The 27,879-nt window shown below is 48.5% G+C and overlaps 1 protein-coding gene across 2 annotated transcripts in view; it reads left to right on the top strand.

Moving 5' to 3' along the window:
* The window catches only part of LOC142566576 (uncharacterized), a 221,112-nt gene that overhangs the window by 10,357 nt on the left and 182,876 nt on the right, over positions 1 to 27,879 (top strand). For both annotated transcript variants that reach the window (XM_075677415.1, XM_075677413.1), the window contains exon 2: positions 19,391 to 19,540. In XM_075677415.1, coding sequence (XP_075533530.1) covers positions 19,391 to 19,540 — 150 coding nt within the window. The remainder of the gene's footprint in view (positions 1 to 19,390; positions 19,541 to 27,879) is intronic.

Here is a 27,879-nt window from a genome sequence, read left to right as displayed (position 1 = left end):
GGCCGCTATCTACCTGGCTCACCTCCCCCCCGCGCAGTGCACCGGCTCGCTCCGCTCTCCTTGGCAGGAACCCTCCGTGTGTGGCTTTGTGGTAAAGCATACGAAAAACAAACATATATACTGCAGAGGTCAAAGGGGGAAATTAAATACAAGTTTACAGTAGTGCGGCTTGCTTAGTTGGCCTGGCATCAGTGCCGACATGATAGCGGTGGCAGAGCGATCCCAGGTGGCACGTACTGCAAAGATCCCTTTGCAATCAATTGATGCTGTTGAATGATAAACAAGGGCGTTTTGTACTGAACCATACATCGATTTGATTTTTCCTGCCTTGTCTAAGGGCGACGCAATTCAGAAACACGGCCATTGTCCCCGCTTGTGTAACTCGAACAGCGCTGTACTTTGCTTGCCTAAGCACCAAACGTGCGTTGAACCATGGCACTTTACAAGAACAGATTTCGCGTGCCGTGTACAGCCGCGACTACCACTCACTGCGGAGGTCGCGGCATTTAATTTTCCACCACAGCGTTTTTTGTTACAATATTCATTCAATGGAACTCGTTCATATCCCTGCTCGAAGACATCATCTTCTCCGCTCTCCGTGTTTATCTAGTTCATGCAGTTTTAGGAGCAAGTTGACCTAACGGCCGAATGAGGAGTGTCGCCAGAAACGTTTATTTCGTGAAGTCCCTGAAACAACTTTTTGGCCGTAGAACCGAACTTTTGTGACTCAATCAGAAGTGCAAGTGTCTATGCCGAGGTGGCCGTATACTTACCATCACATGCCCGCCGTCTATCCCCATTCTCACGCACAATCAAAATCATAAGTCATTACAGTCGGCTAGTAGGGTTAGCCGATTGCACAAGTAGTTATTCGAGCAATCGTACAAATTATTGAGCACCCGTTGTCTCACATTCTTGAACCGCTTCGTGCCGAACCGGTAACCGTTCTGATTTTTTTTTTCGGTTCAGGTTCGGTTCGGCGTCAGGGACGTTCTAAAAATATCGGGTTCGTTTCGGGCTCAGTTCCGCCCAGAATAGCGGCTCGGGTACGGTTTTCGGTTCGGGTTTCGGTTAGGTTCAACACCCTGATTCAAACAAGGTTGTCTGAATAATATACTTCAGAACTCGATCTCCCTATGACTGTCGACGGTAATGCGCATAGCAATCGAGCAATGCAGCGAAAGACCATATTCCAGAAGTCATGTCTATTTACCACGTGTAGCAGTAATTCTGAGACTTTCGTTGATTCGGTTACATGCCACATCTTCAGATATCCTTCCACTTTGCTATGGCATTCGCTTGCCAAGGCCGGCCATCAGCATGCATCATCGCGAACATTGTACGATGCTGACGCAATGACGATGGAAAGACGAAGGAGGAATGATATTGATGGAAAGACAAATCCGTGTAACGACAACTGCTTGACGACATCAAGATGTAGATTTTTAAATTCTAACGGTCGTAAATGAGACAACGTGATGACGACAACTGTATGGCGACGATGGCATAGCGAGGACGGTATGATGACAACGGGATGTAGAAGCAGGAATGGCGATGATTGCACGACCAGGACGGCATGACGATAGCTGTATGGCAGCTGATGCATGATAGCACCTGTGCAACGATGACGCAGTGACGACAATGGCATGACAATGGCGGCATAATCACGATTGGATGACGCCAGCATGGTGACGATAAAATGATGAACAAGGAATGACTTCGATGGATCGACGAAGCCGGTATGATGATGACGGCATGACAACAACGGTATGCCAAGAGTCGGATGTCGAAGTTACCATGATGCCGAAAGAACGACCACGACGGCATCCCGACAACGGTGTGACAACCAACGCATGACGACAAATGTATGACGACGATGCGGTGACGACGATTGCATGACAAGGGCATGGGGACAAGTGCATGATAACAATGGCGTGGCGATCACTATATTACAAAAGCTGCATGACGAAGATGGCGTGAGGACGACGGCATGGATTATGGCGTTTCACGTGCCAAAACCGAGATTTGTTTGAGGCACGCCGTGGTGGAGGACTCCAGAATAACTTGTACTACAAGGGGTTCTTTAACGTGCACCTAAATCTAAGTACACGCGTGTTCTCGCATTTCGCCCCCATCGAAATGCGGATGCCGTGACCGGGATTTGATGCCGCGACCTCGTGCTTAGCAACTCAGCACCACAGTCGCTGAGCCACCATGCCAAGGGACGACGGTATGACAAGGGTCGGATGACGAAGCTGGGAAGACGATCATGGCACGGCCATAAAGACATCATGACGATGGTCTGACAAATGCAAGCAGGATAGCGACTGCCTGACTATAACATGAAAAGGGTGGCATAATCACGAGTGAATGACAACAGTATGATTACAATGCAATGACGAAGAACGATTGACGTCGATGGAGCCACGGAGGCGGTATGAAGATATTGAGATTAGAGTACTGGAGTGATGACAGTGATAAAACGACAACATGCCGAAGACTGTGTGACGACGATGGCGTGATGACGACGGCATGACGACAGCTGCATGACAAAGCTAAAATGACGACAATTAAATGACCAGGACGGCATCACGATTCCTCGAACATATACCTAGTGGCCCAAGCTATGATACGACTTGGACCACTTTCTCGGAGTAGAAAGGGTGACTACGACAGCATGACGAGAGTTAAATCAAGAAGCTGACATGACGACGATTGAACGACCATGACGACATTAATACGGCGGCATGACAATGAATCCATGACGACTGTATGACGAGGATGGCGTGATGGCGGCGGCATGACGAGTGTCGAATGACAAAGCTGCAATGACGGCTACGAAATAACCATGACGTCATCATGATCAGGAACACATATCTAGTAGCCCAAGCAGAAATACAACTCGGGCCATTGGGTCAGTGTATGCTAGATAGATAGATAGATAGATAGATAGATAGATAGATAGATAGATAGATAGATAGATAGATAGATAGATAGATAGATAGATAGATAGATAGATAGATAGATAGATAGATAGATAGATAGATAGATAGATAGATAGATAGATAGATAGATAGATAGATAGATAGATAGATAGATAGATAGATAGATAGATAGGGAGAATCAGAGAGCATTTGCCCCTATTTTTATTAGCCAAATTAAGGTACATGCAGGTTATTACAAATATACTTACTATTCTATGTACCTCACGCTATTTTTCCTCATAGCCCTCACGCCGGTTCAGACATATGCGCCATCGCAGTATTATATTTGAGATGCCCCTGTAGTAGAATTCATCCTTCTGACTGTGGAACCACCGCCGAATTGTTGACTTGGCTTCACGGCCTTTTGCGAACTCACAACACCACTACCTCGCACTTCTCAAAGCGAGACACCTTTCCCCATACGTGGGCTTCATTTCCCTGTGGATTTCGATGGGCGTTCGTCCCTTGCTTCATAGAAAACAAATCACATTTCGTTGCTAGTACGCCGTGGGCGTGTGAAACACAACCTCCATCTTCAACAACTGACAGCAGCGCAGTGCCACGGACCTACTAGCAGATAAAGCCGTGCCGGTCCAAGAAAGGTTCATCGCTGGGAATGGATATGTTGACTTCGCATTTACAGCCGTAATTTGGTTGAAAGAAAATAGGGGCAAAGACTTTCTGATTCGCCCTCGTAGATTGATAGTAGGCTAAAAACGTCTGAAGAATGGGAATAGTGCTTTTTGCATTACTATATTTATTTATTTACAAACTTTATTTGTTTACCTCAAAGGACCCAGTGAAGGGGCTTTACATGAGGGGTGGGGTGGGCTATTACAAATGTGGTAATTCTTATACAACTTATCGACTGTTGCCTTGAAGTCGGCGCTACTGAAGGGGAGCACAACGTCAGTGGGAAGACGCAGGTTCTACTCCGCATAGCACAGTGGAAATGTACATGTTTCTTTTTTTGTCATTTAAGAGCGTCACATACCCAGCGACCTAAGCCTGCGTCGAAGAGGTTCGTTCAAGAGCTGAACATACACACTTAGCAGGTTACCTAGCGTAAAAGCCATCCTCTGCAGAGCGGCACACACCTCGTGGCACATGCACAGTTGTTGCAAAGAGGTTCGTTGAATAGTGGCACATGCCCGGTGGCCCAAATTGAAAGAGGTTGACTGAAGTGCGGCGCATACCCAGTTTCGCCTACCGAATCACCCACGTCGGGGCGGAAAAGCGTCATTGAAGGGCGGCACTAAGCACTGGCACATACCCAGTAGCACAAATTCGCGTGAAACGGATTAACTGATGCCATTGAACTGCGCCACATACACACTGGCACCTGCTCAGTTACCGAAGTTGCCCTCTAAGAGATATATTGAAGACCGGCACATACTCAGGCACCCGAGTTGGCGTCTGGTTCATCGATGAGGGGCAGAAACCAAATGACACAAACCAAGTGCTCCCACTTGGCATCCAAGGGGCTCATTGTACAGTGGCACATGCCCGTGCCGCCTATCCAGTGAACCAAGTTGGTGGGACAACGGTTAGAGACATAGATAAATAGGTTGATTGATGGATAGATATATATATAGAAAACGGAGTGAAGCATTCTAAGCATACTAATAGCAATAAAAAGCATTAAGCTTGAACCTTTAGAATTCAGAGGAAAAGTATCAAGACTTACGTACATACCCTCATAGGCTACATCACAACCCTAGTACTTTGGCTCATCTTTCATAAAACAAGCAAGGATAATATTTCCACCCACTGACCACATATTCAAAGTTGAACCGCTGTTTGCACGCACTAATGTTATCCGGCTGTCATGTCCTTATTTGGTAATCAGTGAATGGAATCATCTTCCAAGATGAATGGTTGAGACAAGAAGCGTCGAGAAATTGAGTAATACGTCGCGTCCTCATTAGACGTCCACTGATCCTATTTGAAGGAAACTTGTGGCAGTGGAGAAGGAACTCTGAATTAGATCGACTGTAGGAAACGGAACTGTTATTTAGGGCCTAACGCTTTCTAGAATATCTTAAGATTATTAAGTTTTAAAAAACTGAAGCACACAGTTTACAAATCTGTAACTGAGAACCAAAAACAGGTATCGCAGTTCTGTGAACTGCATTTGTTAGAGCATTTAAAGCTAACATATGTAGTAAAAAAAATTACAGCTGATGCAACTTCGTTTTTGAAATTGTTTTGCCAAAGTCCAACTAGCAGATTAGTGTATATTTTAGAGCAGTGTATAACACAACAATTTTGTTTATTTTAAATATTTCAATAGGTGTAAGTTACAAAATTGTGATCGTTCATTATTGCTGAGTTACACGTTTAAACTCCACTGTTCTGTTCTTGTTTTCATTTCGCGATTTTCATCAATTTTGGTAACTATTCAAAAAGTATATCAACTGCCTGCTGTCTACAGATTTTAACAGTTACTTTTCAATGCAACAAGTCTCATCGAAATTGGTGCAGTTGATTTCTAGAGCTACAATTTATCCCTTACCATATATTTAGATAGGAGCTCCTTAGAGGAAAGAATATGGAGCATTCTGACCGGCCTGAAAATCTCCCCGACTCAACAGCGTCCTTTCAGCCCTGTTGCGCTATCCCGTAATAGCAGCTAGTTGGACGTGGCGGATACTTTCTGTTCCATGATCACTGCTGCAGCGGCGCTCGCAACTTTGCCCCGAGCAGCACAGACCATTTCAACAATATTGACCACTACTGCAGCAGACGAACCTTTTTCGATCATGGAGCTACTTGGCGCGTTGGCGTTGGTCAACAAGGCTTCATCTCCTGGTCCTGACTGCGTCAGCTACGCCGAGTTGACACATGTAGGCGACAAGGCAAAGATGCGCCTACTTACCATATTCAATGCCAGCTGGGAGAGTGGCCGTCTTGAACCTTGCTGGAAACTGGCTCGTGTTATCCTTGTTCTCAAGCCTGGCAAATCACCAACAGACATAAACTCCTATTGCCCGACTGCTCTTCTTAGTTGCGTCGGAATGCTTATAGATAAGGTGGCATTGGGGCGCCTGGACTGGTTCCTGATCAACACGAATATCTACTCGCCCCAAATGTCAGGTTTCAGAAAGGGCCGCAGCAGCATAGCTGATCTGATTAGCCTTGTCAACTGCGTAAAACTAAAACCTGCAAGCAACATCACTATCGGCGTATTCCTGGACATCAAGGGAGCGTTAGATAATGCGACTCACGAGGCTATCTTAAGCGCTCTGAAGTCCGTTGGAATTGGTAGTCGTATGTACCGCTAGATCTCGGACTACCTCACTGATCGGTCAGTCTACATGTCCACAAAGGAAGGTGACACAGCTCCGCATACAGTGAATGGAGCAGTTCCCCAAAGCGTGTTTTGAGTCCGGCATTATTTGACATACCTCTGTTATTGGACTGGATAAGTGCATTCCCATGTCGGCTGAAATCTCTTCATAAGCAAATTACATTGTATATGGAGCTGTGGTCGCAACAGACGTGTCCTACGAGCAAAATTGCACAAATCTAGCAATTCAATTGAAAATTCTCTATTTTCACAAGGTCTAACGATATCACCAGAAAAGTGTGACGCCATTGCTTTCACTAGGCGTGCTGTCTTACGCTACACGTTAAAGGTGGCACATTCTCCTATTCACAAGTTTCTCGGTGTGCAATCAATAGACTGATGACGTGGACACCCCATGTTCAAATACTAAAAAAAATTGGGGTCATACTCGAGCATCTTCTGTATGCTATCAAGCAACACAGCTACGGGGCTTCTCCGTAAATGCTCTCCTAAGCATGTATGCGGCCGTCTGTGAAGGTATCCTACGATACAGCCTTCCTGTGCCACAGATCAATTTCGAAACAAAAAAGCGCTCACTGGTTAGCAAGCAAAAGTCATGAGGGTCTGCCTCGGCCTACCGAAAAACACATCAAGTGTAGGAACCCTTGCAGAACGTAGACGCCTATCGGTTTCAGTGCTTTTGCAGCATGAGTTTCTTCAAGTACACATGCGCTTTGCCACCACAGTACGGGGTCATCCGCTTGCTTCAGACAGCCGCCCTGTGGTGCGGAGCTTCCTCCCGCTAAATTATCAAAGCCTTCTGTGCCGACGGAATCACCGTGAAAATTTCTTAGGGGTCTATAGTCACTTTCGTGCCAAGGTTCGAGAGCCAGAGAAATACTCCAGGTTCAGCGCTGTGATATTTTCCTCTAGAGCATATTAACACCAGCTACAGGGCTCACCGGCATATTTACACTGATGGCTCCGTTAAGCCTACATCCTCTGCCAATGGTGCGTAGATTCCACCCGGGAGTGTTACCATCTCTGCCACTCTCAGTCATCGCACTGCAACTATAGTCACTGAACAAGCTGCACTGCGGGCCGCTTTGATCAACATCGTCATCGACCAGAAAGCTGAGTCTTGGGCCATCTTCACCGACTCAAGAGCGGCCCTGCCACACGTGCAGTCGGCACACGTGCAGCAATAACTCGTAATGGACATCAGACGCCTATGCAATAAAGCCTGCGAACTGTATCACAGCGCTTTGCTGCAATAGTTACCAACCCACTGCGGAATACAAAGCAACGTCTAGGCAGTCCATGCTGCCAAAGCTGGACACGACACTTCGAGAGAAATGGTCCAGATACCTCTCTCGAGAAAGACGCGCCGACACTGGTATCTGCACACGCTTGGCGGCTCCAGCGATCCCTCTGGACAGATGTCAACTACCAATATGAACCCCTATACAAAATTAATCCATCGTGTGACTTTTACAAGCCATGAGACTCAGTATACAAGACCAAGCATGCCTTCAGCGCATAACGCTCAACGTGGCCGACACAAACTACTTCAAGTATATGATTTAACTCAAGGACTCGCCAATGCGCTCTAAATGTAACATCCCTGATGACCTGCAACATTTTCTGCTGGCTGCTACCTCTACGCGCCAGAGAGAATATTTGAAGGCCGTACTGCACCCTAAACGGAGAGCATGGCATTAGGGTACATTCACGACCCATGGCAATGCACAACCTGTGGGTTACGCGTCACGCAAGCGCTGCTGATGTTCTGCGGGCCACAAACCATAACGAAACTTTGTAAATATTTTTCTTATATATATATATATATATATATATATATAAATATATATATGTATATATATATATATATATATATATATATATATATATATATATATATATATATATATATATATATATATATGGCAGCATGGGAGAGTCCTTTGCCCTGCAGTGGGCGTAACCGGGCTGATGATACAATATGTATATATTGTAGTGGGTAATATGCATGTGGCACAGTGCGGACTGCCATCTTTAGCGGCACTGATGATCATGACGTGGAGGATTGGTTGTCATCTTACGAACGGGTGAGCCAGCATAACAAGTGGGACGATGTCACCAAGGTGCACAACGTGCTGTTTTACTTAACCGGCGTCGCGAACCTCTGGTTCCGGAACCACGAACATGATTTCACAACGTGGAGCAGATTCAAGACTGAATGAATAGAATTTATTGATAGGAAAGACAGAGAGGTCGACCTGAGCTAGTGCGCTCTAGTCTGCTACTCTGCACTGGGGAAGAGGGAAGGGGAGTGAAAGTATTGGAATGGATGATGATGATAAGAGAAGTGGTGAGTGCTTATGTACATGAGACAGTTGCCTCGCTAGAGCCGCTCGTCGAGCTTGGTGTCCTGCAGGAACTCCAACAATACTTTTGTTGCACGCATTGAAATTGCAGTGTCAGGCCATGGACCGAGGATAGCTTCCTCCGACAGTAGTTGCCTGCCAACGCTGGCTAAGAAACTGTCTAACGTCCTTCGCTCCAGCATATATGCTGGGCAGTCGCACAGTACGTGTTGCAGTGTTTCGGGCATCTGGCAGTGTACACAATCAGGGCTGTTCGATTGGCCGATGAGGTGTGCGTAGCGACGGGTGAAAGCAACGCCGAGCCGAATCCTGTGTAGCAATGATGTTTTGCTCCGTGTAAGCTTCGGGGGCAAACAGAATTTACCGTCTGGGTCAATCATATGTAGACGTCTGTGAATGTTATCAGAGTGGGCTCTGTAAGCCTTTGTAAGGTCCTGCATGAGTACCTTGATCATGGAGTTGGTGTCAGGTCGCGAGTAGGCAATCCGTACTTCATCAGAGGAAGAGGAGGCCGATCTTGCCTCACTGTCAGCGAGTTCATTACCAAAAACACCACAATGGCTAGGCACCCATTGAAAGGTGATCACGTGGCCACTTAACTCGGCACTGTGATAAAGCTCGACGATTTCCAGCACGAGCAGATAGTATGGTCCTTTGTTTAAAAAGTATTTTAGCGCCTGTAGCGCTGATTTGGCATCGCACAATATTGTCCATTTATTTGGTGTCTGCGTTCTCATAAAACGGACAGTCTCCCGTATTCCCGCAAGTTCCGCCGCCGTAGATGTCGATTTGTGGTCTAATCGAAATCGTTGAGTAATTCCAAGTTGTGGGACGACAAATGCGGCCGTTGTGGCAGATGGCGTGACCGAACCATCGGTATATACTTGTACAGTCCCACTATATAAAGTAAATATATGGGACAGGGTGAGCTGCTTCAAGCCAGAGAAGGAAACGTGAGATTTCTTCCTAATTCCGGGTATCTGAAGCCTCACTAGTGGTCTTGGCAATGTCCATGGAGGTGTCGCGGGGATGTCGGTTGCCTGGAATCTTGCAGGTACAATGCTTGCGTGACATGCAATAGCTTTAGAAAAAGCACAGTCAAGGTTGATGCTGGGAAGCGTTGACAGTGGATGGTGTGAGTGTCTGGTTAGCAGGCGAAGATAGGTTCGCACAGGTTCACAAGACCTGTATATGTCGATAGGACAAGCCCGTGCTTCCGCTATTGTGCCCTTAGTTGACGTGCAGCGTGGCAAGCCAAGACATATCCGTAGTGCTTGAGCCTGAAGGCTCTCCAGCGTGCGTATACAAGATGACCCCATGTTAGATAACACAGACATGCTGTAGCGTATGTAGCCCACAAAAAGTGCCTGGTACACTTGGAGCAAACTTCGCTCAGAGGGGCCCCATCTCAGTCCTGATATTACACGAAGAACGTGTATGAAGTTAGTCAGTTTAGCCCTAAGCGCAGTAACATGTTTGGTCCAATGAAGACTGCGGTCTATTATCACGCCAAGAAATCTGTGGTGGGTGACTACAGGAAGCGCCGTTCCGTCGACAAAGATTGGATAATTTGACATCGATTTGCGCGTAAATGCCATGACTGCACACTTAGTTGCTGAGAGTTGCAGGCCTCTACGGCGCAAGTACTTCGCCGTTATGGTAACCGCACGTTGAAGCTTTGCACGCACTTGTGGACGCGTGACCCCGGATGACCAAATACAGATATCATCCGCGTACGTACTGATACGCGCTGTTTCAGGTAGCTCGTCTGCAAGGCCCACCAGTATCATATTGAACAATACTGGGCTAAGGACACCACCCTGCGGAACACCTCTGCGAACTTCATGTCTATCAGTCTCGCCATCCGAAGTGGACATGAAAATGGTGCGGCCACTGAGGTAACTCTGCAGCCATGCATACATCCGGCCACCAACACCAGTATCCTCAAGCGCCTGAAGAATCGAATGGTGGAAGACGTTGTAGTAGGCACTTTTGATGTCCAGAAATATTGCGCATACCAGACGACGGCGTCTCTTTTCCTGTTGAACAGAAGATACTAGGTCGATCACACCGTCAATGGATGATCGGCCTCTTCTGAATCCATTGATGAAATCAGGAAGTCCACCACTTTTCTCGAGTAGCCATTCCAGTCTGCTCAGTACCATCCGCTCCATCACTTTACCGACACAGCTTGCCAAGGCTATCGGCCGATAATGTGAGAGATCATGCGGGCATTTCCCAGGTTTTAGCAAAGCCACAAGACGACTGCACTTCCAGTGATTAGGCACAGTTGCTGTGTCCCACGTAGAGTTGTAGAGCGCCAGGAGAATTTCTCGCGCTTCTACTCCAAGATGACAAATCGCGGAGTATGTAATTCCGTCTGGTCCTGGACAAGTTGATCGGCGGGAAGAAGATATCGCAGCGTCGAGCTCGTGCATAGTAAAAGGCGCGTCCAGACGGTGATCACTAGATGACGGGAAAGTCAGTCGTGAATGGGTTGGTATATCGTTCGAGGAGCTCACGAGTAATTTGCAAAAGTCATCGGCGACCTCGACTTCACGCCGGCCTTGCCGTATGGCCACAGCGCTGAACGGGTGAAGCTATTGTGGAGGCGAGCGAAGGCTTCGTACAATTTGCCAAATTCTAGAGAGAGGTTTTCTCGGATCCAGAGAGCCACAGAATGATCTCCAGCGTTGTTTGTCAAGCTTGTCAAGGTGGCGCAGGACATGACGCTGAGCCCGGCGTGATGCAGTGACGTCTAATGGTGATTTGGTCCTTCTGTATTTCCGTTCTGCTCGACGCCGTATCGCGCGAAGTCGCGCGTACTGGTCATCAATAGATGATCTAGGTGAAGGTGCTCTGAGGTGTTTTGTTGTGTCACGTAATGTTGCCGCGATGACATCTTCAATATTGGATGGTGCTTGGACGGCTTGACATGCGGTGGTGACAGATTCTCGAAATGTTGGCCAATCGATAGAACGCACAGTGTGCGGAGCTGGGGGATGTAACCATTTCAACTGAACATATGTTGGTAGATGGTCACTTCCATGGGGGTCGAGATCAGTACACCATCGCGTAGCAGACAGCACGCGTTTTGAAACGAACGCAATGTCAAGACAACTGCTGTAGTAAGAGCCTCGAAGATATGTCGGTGAGCCATCATTGATCACCATCAAGCCTTGACTAAGCATGAAGTCAGCCAAGTCTCTACCGCGTTCGTCGAAGCAGAGCCCCACATGGGATGGTGGGCATTAAAGTCACCGATGACTACGTGGGGACCCGGACAAGCTTTCAGTATGGACTGCAAATATGAACAGTCTATGCTCGATGTTGGGGGTATATACCCGCCAATTACTGAGAGTGTGCGCCGCTTGTACTTCAGCGTTATGCAAACGTACTCGTTGGAAGCGTGTGCAGGAATGTCTTTACGAAGGCACGTTAAATTCCGACGAACAAACATGAGCACTTTGCTTAAGTTGTGATCATTCCTTGACCACAGTGGCACATATCCAGATACACGTAGTAAAGACGTCATGTTTGGTTCACATATTACAGCCACGGGAAACTGGTATTTGAACATCCATTGCCGAAAGTCGGCGAGGCGGCCTCGTAGGCCTCTGGCATTCCACTGCATTATTGCAGATCTTCGTAATTGGTTTTCAAAAGAGAGCGCCATGATGCCTTATTGTAGAGCCGCGAGGAGCGGTTCCAAAGCATCTAGAACATGTAGCGCGGTCTTAGCAACCGGCGTCTGTAATCCGCACAGAAGTGAACGCATCATAGTTATCAGGTGTTTCAGCATACTTCGTACATTTTCATTTTCTGTCTTATCATTCTCAACCACCTTTGCAGACACATCACCCGACGCATTTAAGCCTGTTTGTTTGGGTGGGAGCGACGGCCAGTCAATGTCAGAGTCGGTCGGCGGAAGCGTCGTTTTATGCAGCGCATGTGTTCCACGTGCTGCTGCCGAAGAAGGTACGTCGGGCCCGCATCTTGATCGCAGAAGCAAACTTGGCAAGCGAGGAGTTTGCCATGCGGTCGATGGTCCATCTGTATGGGAAGTACTCTTGTCGTGCTGTCGTCTGTGTCGCGATCGACGTCTGCGGCGGCGTATCGATGTAGCAGCCTGTCTGTGAGTGGAGTTGTCCCGCACCATCTTTCGAAGCACTGACATTTCGTCCTTGATTTTCTGGCAGTCTTTTGATGTCGCTTCATGTGGACCGGCGCAATTAGGACATTTTAGGGCAGTAGCATCGCAGCTATCATTTTGATGGGCCCCTCCACACCGTTGGCATTTTACGCCGCCCTTGCAAGCTGCGCTTACGTGTCCCATTTTGAAGCACTTCCGACACTGCACCAGTTTTGGCACATAAGGGCGCACACGGTGTCTTACGTATCCTACTTTTACGTAGTCAGGTAATGTTTCAGAGTCAAAGACTATTTTAATACACCGGGATTGACCGAAGCGGTGAATCTGCACTATTGGTGCGGTGGAATTCAAAAGCCTCTGGAGGTCAATGTCTGCGATTTCTTTGTCCACGTCAGAAATAACGCCAGTCGAGGTTCCTTTTCCATACGCAAAGAAGGAGCGCACTGGGATGCTTCCTAGTAGTGTGGCAGCCTTTAGCGTATCCAGAATTGACTTGTTGTTCACGTCCACCGAAAGGATGTTCCTCCGTGCGTTAATTCTGATCTCGTTGACTTGGCCTGGCGCAATTCGCTCAAAGTACTCTGTTAAGCTCTGCCTGTTCAAGGTATTCAGATCGTCGGTAGCTGTGGTAGGGACGTAAGCAACAGTGAATGATTGCTTACCACTGTCCTGCCTGGGCAACGATTCACTGTCTGTTGATGTCCTCCTGAGTTTTCTCTTCAAACGGCGACCCACGGCAAGTGTGAAATCGTTGTCCGATTCCATTTCTTCAACCGTTGAGCTGTCGGAAGATTCGAGGGCGACAGTGGAAGGGCCGGTGCGGTCCCTTGTCTTCGATGCAGCCAGTGGTGGACGACCAGGGTCAAACGCTTGGTTGGGATTCCTATCCCCCATCCTGGAGGATGACGTTGTGCCCTTTGCACAGTCTCTGATGTTGAAAAACGTCCGAGACACAGGAAAATGAAGAGACCACAGCTATAGGCGTTCTTCTTCCAAGGCACTTCTTCTTCCTCCCCAGATTCAAGACAAGTTTCACAGAAGTGTTCGGGCGCCCCGCTGTGCGCAAGCTTCGCGCAGAACAACGCTTACGGGGGCGCGCGCAACATCACAGTGAAACGTTCACAAGTTACATCGAAGATGTCATTGACCTGTGTAAGCGCGTGAATCCGTCAATGGCGGAACAGGACAAGATAAAACACATTATGAAAGGCATTGATGAGGACGCATTTCAAATGTTGTTAGCGAAGGATCCGTGTACCGTGGCCGAAGTTATCAATTTGTGCCAAAGTTTTGACGAGCTACGGAAACAACGCATCTTAGCTCGGCGCCCACCGCCTACGGAAGATTCGTTAGCAGCATTGATTATTACAATTGGTTATTATTCGTTACAGCATTGTGTTACAACTACACAACTTTGCTGACGCAAATAAAAGAATTTGTGCGCAAGGAGGTCGCGCGACAGCTCTCGATTTTGCCGACCACGGAGAAGCCTTCTCAATTTTTGGCTCCAGCGATCTGACAGGTAATTCAAGAGCAGGTGACCGAAGCTCTTCCACCTCCGTGTCAGCCGGCTCCCGTGGCCGCGCCGCTGACGTATGCTGAAGCCGCTGCACGGGCGCCTCGTCTGCCGGGATTCTCTCCTCCGCCTTCAGCGCCTCTCCAGCCTCTGTTCTCTCATCCGCCTTCGTCTCGCCAGCCGGCGGCTCCCTTTTTCAGCGCACAGACAAATCTTTGGCGCACTGCTGACAACCGCCCAATATGCTATGCCTGCGGTACACCGGGACATGTAGCGCGCTTCTGCCGCCGGCGCTTGCCGGCCTTCGTGGGCGCCGCGCGACCACCCAGCTCCGGCTTCCGACCATTCCGTATGCCTCAGCGACCACCACCGGAAGTCTACGCTGCTGATGGCATACCAGCACCGCAGTCACAGCTCTATAGTACTCGTTGCTCGCCTTCCCCTCGTCAGCGCTCACTCTCACCCATGCGTCGTAGGCCCAGTGCCAGTACTACTGAGGCGGAAAACTGATTTCCGCAGTTCCCGAGGGCGTCATCGTCGGAGCATCAAAGTCCTCGTTATTCCCCCGCTAACGTTATTGAAGTGTCCGTTGATGACATCGAATCTCTTGCGCTTGTCGATACAGGTGCTGCTGTATCCGTGATTAGTGAGAAACTTTGCCGTGAATTACGGAAAGTGACCATGATGCCTTCGGTACTATTGCTTAGAACAGCCAGTGCACAAGTTCAGCCAGTCGCTATGTGCACTGCCAGGGTGCTGATTCGAGACATTTTGCATTCGATTGATTTCTTTGTGTTAACTTGTTGCTCCCACGATGTGATTCTCGGTTGGGGTTTTTTGTCGCGCCATCACGCCGTCATTGACTGTGCACGTGCTGAAGTTCAGTTCTCCGTTCTGTGCGATTTGCCATCTCACGACTTTCAAGTTCAGGATGTTACCAGGATCTGTGTAGCTTCAGATACTGACCTTCCCCCTCACAGCGCGGTATTTGTCCCTCTTTCATGCGCATCGCTTGCCGAAGCGACGGTCATGTTTTCACCCGCTGCCGTCTTCATTCGCCGCCAGCCTATATTGTTGCCTTTCGCCCTCCTCACGGTTCACCATGGGGCTGCAGAAATACTGATTTCTAACCCAAATTCGTACACTTTGGCTTTGCACTCTGGCGAGACTATTGGTACCATCCAGACTGTGGACGCTGACGTTATTGGGCATTTCCCTGTTCCCGACGACGTGGATATTGCCAACGTAACATCACTGGCACTCCATGTGCCATCTAACCGAGTATCACCGGATGTTTTTTGTCGCTCTATTGCCGATGACCTCGATCCGACACAACGTGAGCGGATTCTTACTCTTTTAAATGATTTTCACGCCTCTTTTGACTGCAACCAAGCACCATTAGGCCGCACAAGTACCGTCTCTCACCACATTGATACGGGACATCACGCACCATTACGCCAGCGTCCGTACCGCGTGTCATCCACCGAGCGTCGTGTCATCGCCGAGCAAGTTGAAGACATGCTTGAACGTGGTGTTATCAAGCCATCCTGCAGCCCTTGGTCGTCTCCTGTAGTACTCATTAAGAAAAAAGATGGCTCGATTTGTTTCTGTGTGGACTATCGTCGCCTCAACAAGATTACACGAAAAGATGTCGATCCTCTACCGCGCATAGATGACGCCCTGGATTGTCTTCATGGTGCCGAATTCTTTTCTTCTTTGGACTTGCGATCGGGCTATTGGCAAGTGCCAGTGGATGAATCCGACCGCTCGAAGACAGCTTTCATTACGCTTGATGGCCTGTATGAGTTTACAGTAATGCCATTCGGCCTCTGCAATGAACCCGCTAGATTCGAAAGGATGATGGACAATATTCTACGAGGCCTCAAATGGAAGACGTGCTTGTGTTATTTAGACGACGTGGTAGATTTCTCCCCTGATTTCACCACTGACCTCTCTCGTCAACGCGAAGTCCTTACTTGCCTTACCACCGCCGGCCTTCAGCTTAACTTGAAAAAGTGCCGCTTCGGAGCCCGCCACCTGACCATACTTGGCCATGTCGTGTCCAAAGACGGCGTCCTTCCCGACCCTGACAAACTTCGTGCTGTCGCAGAAATTCCGCGGCCGACTACATTGAAAGAGCTCCGAAGTTTTGTCGGTCTTTGCTCTTATTTTCGACGCTTTGTGCGCAATTTTGCCTGCATCATCGCTCCCCTGACGAAACTCCTGGCTGGCCCTGGTGACCTTCGTGACTGGACTCTGGCATGTGACCAAGCCTTCACCACTTTGCGTCGTCGGCTTACCTCACCGCCTGTTCTACGCCACTACGACCCGAGTACACCGACTGAAGTTCATACCGACGCCAGCGGCGTTGGTCTTGGAGCCGTCCTTGCACAACGGAAGCCTGGCTTTCCAGAATATGTGGTTGCATATGCGAGTCGTGCTTTCACGAAGGCAGAATCCAATTATTCTGTCACGGAAAAAGAATGTTTGGCTATAGTTTGGGCCTTAAACAAATTTCGACCTTACTTGTATGGCCGTCCGTTCGACGTTGTGACAGACCACCACGCGCTCTGCTGGCTTGCGTCATTGAAAGACCCGTCGGGGCGTCTTGGACGTTGGGCTCTTCGGCTCCAAGAATTTGACATTCGCGTCATTTATCGATTCGGGCGCCAACATGCTGATGCAGATGCGCTCTCTCGTTCGCCCATGCGATCCGACGAAACGCCACCTTCATCCATAGAGTGCCCGGTTGCTACGCTTGCTGTTACTGACATGCCGTCTGAACAGAGTAAAGATCCGTGGATTGTGTCTCTCATTGACCTTCTTAGTAGTTCTTCAACGCCTACATGCCCTCGAGCCCTTCGTCTCCAAGCCACCCACTTCGCGCTACGGGGCGCCATCTTGTACCGCGGAAACTATCAGCCAGACGGTCGCAAATGGCTGCTAGTCCTCCCTCGCCATTTGCGTTCCGACGTATGCACGTTTTTCCATGCAGACCCACAACAAGCTCATGCTGGCGTCCTGAAAACCTACGAGCGGCTCCGCGAGTGGTACTAGTGGCGCGGCATGTATTCTTATGTCCGCAAGTACATTCGATCATGTGCGGCCTGTCAGCGACGCAAGACATCTTCTCATACGACAGGCCCTCTGCAATCTTTACCGTGTCCTGCACGTCCTTTTGATCGGGTTGGCATTGACCTTTATGGGCCTCTTCCATGCAGTGCTAACGGAAATCGTTGGATAGTTGTCGCAGTAGACCACCTCACAAGATATGCTGAAACTGCTGCACTTGCTTCGGCTGCTGCTCGCAACGTCGCTGCATTCATCTTACGGCATTTCGTCTTACGGCACGGCGCACCGCGAGAACTGCTCAGTGACCGAGGCCGTGTCTTCTTGTCCGAAGTTATTAATGAGCTACTCGCCGCGTGCCGCACTATTCACCGCGCCACTACGTCGTATCACCCACAGACTAACTGTCTAACGGAACAATTCAACCGCACTCTTGGGGACATGCTCACCATGTATGTTGCGTCTGATCATTCCAACTGGGACGATGTCCTCCCTTTTGAGACGTACGAATACAATACCGCCGTTCAGGCTACCACAGGCTTCTCACCATTTTTCCTTCTTTATGGACGTGAACCATCCACTACCCTCGACACCGTACTACGATATCACCCGGATGCCTCTGAATTCACCCGTCTTTCCGAAGTTGCTCGCCATGCTGAAGAATGCCGCCAACTGGCTCGCTCGTTCACGTCGGATACCCAAGGAATCCACAAAGATCGCCACGACAACGATCAGCCCACACAGTCCTTCGCTGTGGACTCTCACGTCTGGCTTCGGCTGCCCTTCCAAGCTCCAGGCCTTAGCCCAAAGCTTGCTCCGAAATATCAAGGCCCGTACCGGATCGTCACGTGTACTTCGCCTGTGAATTATGCGGTCGAACCGGTGACGCGATCTTCGGACAAACGCCGCCGTGGTCGCGAGACCGTTCACGTCAGCCGCCTGAAGCCGTACCACGACCCCCTTATCGTATCATCACCTTAGATGGCCAGGATGGCTCCTCTTCGCCGCGGGGCAAGTTGTAGTGGGTAATATGCATGTGGCACAGTGCGGACTGCCACCGCTGCGGCGCGAGACCCGAGCCCGGGCTGTTGATGCGAAGCGCTAGGACTCGTGATCTAGAGCTACCTGCGATCCCTCGAACGAGCTACAACAAACCCCATTTCAATATATATATATATATATATATATATATATATATATATATATATATATGTGTGTGTGTGTGTGTGTGTGTGTGTGTGTGTGTGTGTGTGTGTGTGTGTGCTGTTAAGTGTTTATCACTGTATATACCATAATCATCACCCACCATCACCCAACAGCCAGGCTACCCTGTCGAGCATATCATTAAAGCTTGTTTCCCTCTTTGAGGAAACTTAACTATCGTAACATATACACCACTAAAAAGTGCTTTAGCTAACGTTTGATGAAATTGTAATAAACTGATTTATTTGATTGGATGCTTCACAGCATAGATAAAAGAAACGTTCCAGCAGAAGGCTGCAGATTCACCAGGAGGTCTCAAATGCGCACATAAATCCAAGTGACGAGCGGTTTTTCATTTTTTCAAGCTTAAAATGCGTCGATATTAGCCAGGATTGAAATCTGTGAGCAGGTTAGAAGCAGAACAGCCCAGCAACTTGCCAATAGCGCGGCCGGTCAAATCAGGAATCGTTAGTCGAAGTTCGTTATGACAGTCCCTTTAATATGCAGTGCACCTGAAGAAAACAGCGCTACGAAGACGCGGACTAAAAGAGGAACATGTCCGTCGTACATGTTCCTCTTTTAGTCCGCGTCTTCGTAGCGCTCTTTTCTTCAAGTATGCAAAACCAACTCGCCAACATCAAGCTTCGGCTGCTACAGTACACCGTTTATGCTCGGAGTCCGAACACTTGTAAGTCGCGTTCTACCTTTGCTTCGACGTTTTTGTGAACGTGAAACGAAGCAGAGGAATGGCGGGTAGAATTACCATCGGTTTGTTCCTTCTTCGTACAGGTTCTGGCCATGAGGAGAAGGATTTTCAATGCCCATACGCGGGGGTGTCTGTTCCAGCTACATCAGTTTGCAACGGGCTTTTGGACTGCACCCTTCCACCTGATGTCAGCAGGGGTGACAGCCTGTCTGACGAAAGCACAGACATTTGCGGTGAGCTTCCCAGAGTTGCACCATGATCCAAGTGTACCTATGGTATGGTTGGTGCTGAGAATTTTGAGCAGTCGTAATAACTTTGCTTTGTTTTTAAAATACCTTCAGTTCGAATCATTCGTAGCAATGCTACCCCGTCTCTTTTCTCTCCTTCTGAGAAAAAATTGTTTTACTACGGGCGCAACATGCACAATGGTTCTCTTATCCTAGCCATTATAAGATATTCGCTCAACGAAAATTCAGTGGTGATTTAGAGGTAAATGCGTGCAAAACGCGTCGCGTTGCACCTCTTTGAGGGGCGACATTATGGCTGCGATCCAAGATTTATGAGGTGCTATCCATGAGATAAACCCTCTGCGAGGAGCGAAGTGGAACCGTCACATGCACTATATATATATATATATATATATATATATATATATATACAAGGTCGTCATTTTACTGTTTTACTTTATTTTTTAAATTATGCTCTTGCACATAACATAATTGTGGTACTTGAGCTGGATTATTTCGAGAGGCGGACATTAGTTGCGCGAGAACTCGCACCACATATTCAGCAAATTAATAGTAATTCACGAATTAGGTTCTGAATTAATTACTTGACGGCACATATTGCAATTCAAGAATTGCAGCCAGTGACCTTGCAGGGAGTATCCACTTGGAATGAATTTCCAGAACTACGTCAGTTTGTAGATATGCGCCGTCAAACTCGCCGTAAAAATGCATTGTTGTTCCACTGTCTTTTTTAACAAAACGCTCTTTTATGCATTGAAACACGAAGGTAACTGTCACGGCCACTCATTTCGTCCCACATTTTGGGAAATAACATCCCGAGACTGGTGTCAGCCTGGAAATTCATTTCAACTAAATATGTCATGAAAGCTGAACGGCAACAATTTGTACATTGCAACGTAATATATTAGGAAGTTAATTAGCGAATTGCAGTTAAATAGTTGTATAGGAGATTAGGTTTCTCTTGCTAGTAGAGTCCGCCTCTACGAATACTCCAGTACAAGGATAAGAAGTATGTTATGTGCCACAGGTGATGTTTTAAATACTCCTTCATCTTGAAAATGGTCACGTCGTATATATATATATATATATATATATATATATATATATATATATATATATATATATATATATATATATATATATATATATATATATATATGTATATATATACAGGGTGTTCAAAGTTAGACTTTCCGGGTTTTAAAGAAAATGCGAGCAGGCGTGCACAGAAGTCATTTGTCTATCTATATTATGCGGCCAGGCGGTCTGAAACTGTGCGAATAATTGCAGTCATAATGGCAATACGTCATTAAATTCGATAATTACATTTTTAATTTACTGCAGATAGCATGTACGTGTACATTGAAAACTCAGAGGCGGTGCGATTAGGTGCCTATTCCATTTTGTACAATTTTAGTAACGCGCCTGTGTCCTGAGATATGCACGTCTGCAATTTCAGCCCAAGCCGTCTAATTACGCATGCGAGGCCCCTCCCTAGTATGACGTATCTCTTGCGTATGGCGCTCCGTCTGACAAGAATGCGGAATGACAGGCGACGGTGATTACTTTTCGTTCTCGGCCAGCGTTTCCGTTTTTGCCCAGCGAAACCGAAGGGTGACCGTGCGGGCGACATTATACGAGCCCTGTTTCTTTGAGCAGTTGCTAGTAGAGTGGGTGACAAGATGCCGTGCTGCTTAAGACTTCTTATTCACGCAGGTGCAGCGATACTGCTCCGCTATTTTTATAATAGTAGAAGCTTTGTTTGCAGCATGACTGAAATTAATGCCATCGCACGTCATAAAGCGACAGCGTCAGCTGCCACACAGCCCACTATTAATCACTAAAGTTTCTAGGGCGCCTTGCACATGCGTAAACAGAATTTATGACCCTGCATTGGTCACCGCTTAGGAAACGCGGGTTATTATTCACCATGTCACCTTTTTAAAATTAGGACACATTTACCAGTCCTCATGATAGAGCATGAAATTGTGTTAACGTAGCAAAATTCATATTAATTTATTTATTTATTTACACACAGCTCCGATTCCGGCATTACTTCGGAAGAAGCGGGAATAAAAGAACAAAAGAAACTACAGTGTAAATCCATGGCCTACATACAAACAAAACATACAAACATTTTAGAAATTTGCTTGAAATATACCATTGCTTACACAGTATTAGTTTCGAGTGATATGAAATCTTACTCAGCTTACAATTATGACAATCGCCATGAAACCAACGGTTTAAAGATGCCCGAAATGCTTGCCTTTCGCCGCAGCACACCACATGAACCGCTCTCGCGTCGAGTCGACAACTCTGCGCAGCATTTCCGGGTCGATGCTTCTACAGGCGGTAACTATTCTCATCCTCATGTCGTTGACAACGGTGGGCTCAACTGCGTAAACGCGATCTTTCGCGTAGCCCCACAGAAAGAGGTCCAGTGAAGAAAAGTCAGGTAATCGCGGCGGCCGAAACATCTATCCTTCGCGTCCAATGCGCTGCCGTTCTTCACAGTGGAGGAGAAATACGGTGGAACCCCGTCATTCTGGAACCAAACTTGCCGCAGTTCGTTGAGAGGGAGACTCGAGGCAAATTTATCGACGACACCAGCAATAATTTCGTGCGCATATTCTTTCCATCGAGGTTCCCTTCGAAGAAGTGAGGGCCAATGATTCGGTCCTCAAGTATGCCACACCATCAGTGGCGTAGCTAGGTCGTCTGGCACCCGGGGCCCATAGGTATTCTGTCTCCTCCCCTCTCCCCCCCCCCGTTTGTAGTCAGGAAGGCGAGGATATCGAAAATTGCCGGGAGTGGGGGGGGGGGGGGGGGCGTAGTGATGTTTCAACGCCAGCACAGCCGCCTTGGACAACACCCTCCCCCCTTACTTTGCTTTCTTTCCCAGAGATCGCTAATGTAGCAGGTATGTAGGCTGCTTTATTTTCTGTACCAAATAAGAGAGGGTTCTGCAATGATAACTTGTGATAACTGCGCTTGCACATCTTTTGTCAGGCTGTAAGGCCACTAGAGATAAAGTCTTAATTAGTGAATTTAGAGGCAATATTGCATTTACAAAATTGAAGCCCGACAATCATATGTTGCCCAACAACAACTTCACAAAAATCGTCGTAGGTACTACGGCGTGCAGTATTTTGGCTGTCGCCAGCCCTGAACCCAAACTAAAATTAAATAGCGTGTCAGGGGCGCTGATCTCCTCACCCTATCAGAAAACGCCACCTACTTGCTTGCTGCGCGAGCGCCAATGCTATGACAATTACGAGTTCTCTTCATTCTGATCCATAGAGCATTTCTTTATTTGCTGCTTTTGGCAAACGTGATCATCCGAGCCGCGGCACCACCACAAGATTGGAAACAGAATGGAGCACGCTCCGCATCGATTCCTCGCGTCACCATTCAAAAAACGAGAAGCCCGCTATGAAGCCCGTGCCAGCGAAAGCTTGTGCTACATTTGGTCTGCACTCGCAACGGACAGCATAGAGAGATCGATGTCCCTGGTGCACTATTTCATCATTCTTTCAGTACTGCCATACTGGGGGCCGCCCTCAGTGCCAAAGTACTGCAGGCTCTAGCACCCAAGACGATTTTGTTTAGAGAAGAAGTTTTTGTTGAGCTAATAATGACTTTTGGTCCTCAATTCCCGAACCGCAATGTTTCCTCTATAATTAGGCCCGAGGGATTTCAACGCTCGCTCGGATGGCTGCACAACGGTGGGCACCCCAGCCGAACACGCCTGCAAAAAACGCAGGGTGAGCCGGATTCTCCTACCGATACTCCGAGCTCTCAGCAGAAGCCTAAATTCAACAAGAACGTTAGGACTGCGGTTATTCGAGCGGCCCGCACGCCCGCCATGCCTGCGGAAGAAATTAAGATCGTCGTGCGGGCCCCGCGGAGGGCTCGATATTTTCAAGGCAGGAGCTGCGTGCGTGGCTACTGCCATCATGGCGGCAGCGGGAATTGAGAAGGCACAACGAACTGAGGATATGGCGTGTCCCAATACCCAGCAGAATGTTATGGTGCTCAGCACTCCGAGCGAGGAGCGAGCGGAGAAGTATGCTCGAATTCAAGCTATCAACGTCCAAGGCAAAATATGCGAAGTGAGCGCTTACGGAACGACCGCCCACGACACAGTCAAGGGCGTGATCAGGGGCATAGCGTTCGAGGACAGCGAAGCCGAAATAATGCAGCAGGTTGTTACCAAGTAAAACCCCTTGGCCGCGGGTGCGAAGCGTATCGGGAACACGACGACAGTAATCGTAGTGTTCAACGGTATCAAAGTTCCCAAGTATGTGCGTTATGGGTCTACGCTCTACCCATGCAGTATCTACAGGAAACAAATGAAGGTTCGCAAAGTATGCGGCAACGTCGGCCACAGGCACCACGTGTGTCCCACACCAAACGTATGTGTTTGCCTTGCATGCGGTGTTTCTAATCCTAGTGAGGGCCACAAGTGTGTCCCCAAGTGCAAGCTTTGCGGCGAAGAACACCCCACCGGGGAGCGCCTCTGCAGAGCCAAATACAAGGTTCCATACGTCGTGTGGCGACGGCGATGGGAACGCCGTAACGCCGAAAAACAGCAAAGGCAAGCACTCGAATCAGGCTCGTTTCCATGCCTTGAACGCTCCCGTTCGCGCAGTTACTAAAACACACGAAACACATTTCCGCAGAGTTTCTATATCTATTATTTTTACAGTCGCTTTCCGCCGGCACCATGCCTGACGAGTGGAAGATGGGGAAGGTTACTCCGGTCTACAAATCGGGCAACAAAAATTCTCTCCTAAATTACCGCCCCATCTCATTGACGCCTTCTCTCCTAAATTACAGCCCCATCTCATTGAAGTGTTCCCTGCAAGATCATGGAGAATGTAATCTACTCTCATATTATGAACTTTCTAGACGCTAACAACTTCTTTCATCCTTCACAGCACGGGTTCCGTAGGGGCCGTTCTTGCGAGACCCAGCTTGCACTATTTCTTCATGATGTTCATGCTAATCTTGACCGTAACATACAAACAGACACCATATTTTTGGATTACGCGAAAAGCACCCGCTGTGGTTGCTCAGTGGCTATGGTGTTGGGTTGCTGAGCACGAGGTCGCGGGATGGAATCCCGGCCACGGCGGCCGCATTTCGATGGGGGCGAAATGCGAAAACACCCGTGTGCTTAGATTTAGGTGCACGTTAAAGAACCCCAGGTGGTCAAAATTTCCGGAGTCCTCCACTACGGCGTGCCTCATAATCAGAAAGTGGTTTTGGCACGTAAAACCCCAAATATTATTATAACGCGAAAAGCGTTTGACAAAATCGCACATGAACGCCTATTACTAAAACTTTCTCGTTTGCATTTGCATCCTGATGTCCTAAAATGGCTTGAGCAATTTTTACCTAACCGCTCACAGTATGTTTCATTTAATAACCACGCTTTAAACATTACACTCGTCACATCAGGCATACCACAGGGGTCCGTCCTTGGCCCCCTTCTTTCCTTAATTTACATTAACGGCTTACCCTTGCATGTGTCCTGCCACATCCGTATGTTTGCCGATGACTGCGTTATTTGCCGCGCAGTCAATACCATCACTGACCAAATAAGTCTTCAATCCAACCTTAACCATTTGCAAGAATTGTGTGACGTTTGGCTGATGACACTGAACTCTAATAAATGCAAACTTGTCTCGTTTACCCATCGGTATCGGATTGGTGACGTCACTGTGGAATCAGCGGAATCCTACAAATACCTAGGTATCACCTTGACTAATGATCTAACCTGGAATGCGCATGTTACTAATGTTATTTCATCGGCTAACAAGACATCGGGATTTCTAAGTCGTCACCTTCGCCTCGCTCCATTGCGTGTAAAATGTTAGCCTATAGATCATAGGTCAGAACGAAACTCGAATACGCATCTGCCATCTGGGATCCGCATCAAGCATATCTCGCCAATGCCCTCGAGGCAGTTCAAAATCGCGCCACCAGGTATATTCATTCCACATGCTCTTACAACGTCAGCATATCATCTTTAAATAAAGAATCGTCCTTAACGCTTCGATCCTTTCGTCGCCGCATTGCCACCCTTTCCCTCTTCCACAGGTTCTACTATTCAACGCTCAATCGACCACCATCCATTGTTCCCCCAACGCGCCGGTCACGACGCATTGGCCATTCCCAGCAGGTAGCACCAACCACATTCACGCACAAATACATTTTCAGCCCCATTTTTCTACCCAGCATCTAAAGACTGGAATGCCCTTCCTCATCAAATCGCGGCCATCACCTGCTCTTCCCAATTTGTTCAAGATGTAACAACTTTTTATTTACAGAATTGAATGCGTTATAACACTTGTTTGTATATGTTGTATTCCCACCCCTTATGTAATACCCCTACTGCGGGGTCTTTAAGGAAATAAAATGAAATGAGTTGAAATGAAACGAAGTGTTTTCCGTGGTGGATCCCGCAGCGTGTCGCGCATCGCCTCACGCCACGCATCACGCCACACTTCCCGTCATGCCTCGCGCAGCGCATCACGCGGCCGTGACTCATCTGACAGGAACAGCTGTGGCGCTAAGCGATTGCGCTTCCGTGACAGAGTCAGCTGAGCCGACGTAGCAAAGGGGGAAGTTAAAAGCAGCAGCGCTTGCTCTAACAGCGCCACTAGTGGCCGAAGCACTTCGAGAGCTGGCAGGCGTGGATTGCCAGCCCCTACTACAAGGAACTTATACACCTCCGAGCAACCAACGCTACGCTGGTATAAACCACGCGCCGGCTTGCCGAAGAGCTAGCCGAGGTCAAGAAAGAACTCTAAGCCCAGGAAGCCCAGCCAACCACTGGCCCAGCTCAGTCACTTGAGACACCTACACCTGCCGTTATCCCCGAGCAGAATACCGACACGCTGTCAAACCAAGGCACACACTCAATGGACACAACCCAAGACGAGCCCCAGGAGAAGAAGACCACTAACGCAACCCCCAAGAAACGAGCACGCGCCTCATCACGGCATTACAAGGACCTGACCCAATTGGAAACTCAGCTCGAAGCCAAAATTCAAGCGCTCGCCAACACCTACGCCAGCACAGCTGCCGTCACCGACCAACGACTGGCGCGCCGTGAGGAGCTGATCACCACGTCCCCCTTCAGCACCATACAATTTCGACTTCATTGAACAGACCCTCAAGCCCATAGTACGCAGCCCCATCTTTGCGGCGTAATTCGCCAACCACCCATACCTCCAAGGACAGACGCAAGCCCCAACTTCGCCACAACCATGTCCCAGCCCCAATCCACAATTGGATCGCTACCGGGCCTTACGGTATGGCAGTGGAACTGCCACAGTTGCAACAAGAGAGCAGTGCTGCAACAACCCATCACCACAGTAAGCAGGAAACCCGACATCATCTTGTTGCAAGAAACGGCGACGGTGAACCCCTCCCTCCCTGGGTATCGCGCTCACGTTAGCCCGGCAGAGGTGAAGGGGGGGGGGCTGCGTACGTTCGTCCGCAAAGGGCTCAGATTCACCGAGCACCAACTCAAACGCGGCAGCAGCAGGGTGGAATACAGCTTTACCGAAATCATCCCAAACAAACAACGGAAAGGCAGCCTGTTCATCGCCAACATCTTCAGTAACCCCAAGCACCAAACACAGAAATTCAAGACCCTACTACACACAGCCAACACCCAAGCCAAAAACAACATGCTCCTGATCGGAGGGAACTTCAACGCCGCCCCTCGAGCGTGGGGTGACGTGAAGGACACGGCCAAGAGACGGGACCTGTTACAGGATACCCTGGACCACCACTGTGCCCTGATTTAGGACCCCGCTCATCCCCCTCGCATCGGCAACTCCGTAGCACGAGACACCACACCAGACCTTACATTAATCAAAAACGACTACACGGGCAAAGTAACATGGCACAACAACGTCGTCGACCTGGGCAGCGAGCCCCAGGTCCTAGAAATTACAATACCCAACCAATTCCGGGGCAACACCATTATACACAAGTGGACGTTCTGGGACGGTTTCCCTAAGGGACGCCACACCACAGCACAAGAGATCACAGACATCGAAACCTCGACGGCAGAGCTCCGCGATTCAGTGCACTCGGCCACCAAGACCATCGAAACGGGCGAGGACGTCGTCGCCATGGACAACCGCCTGGCCCATCTGATCGAGGCCAAACGTTCGATACAGGCACGCTGGAAGTGGCAAGGGCTGAATCATAAATTGAGCAAGAAAGTGGCCGACTTAAACAGGGCCATTGAACACCACTACAAGGTCCTGTGCCGTCAGCAGTGGAACGAAATCTGCAACCGA

The sequence above is a fragment of the Dermacentor variabilis genome, unplaced genomic scaffold (assembly GCF_050947875.1).
Source record: "Dermacentor variabilis isolate Ectoservices unplaced genomic scaffold, ASM5094787v1 scaffold_13, whole genome shotgun sequence".
NCBI lineage: Eukaryota > Metazoa > Arthropoda > Arachnida > Ixodida > Ixodidae > Dermacentor > Dermacentor variabilis.
The sequence above is the reverse complement of the archived record's forward strand: the minus strand, read 5'-3'. Positions and strand labels throughout refer to the sequence as shown.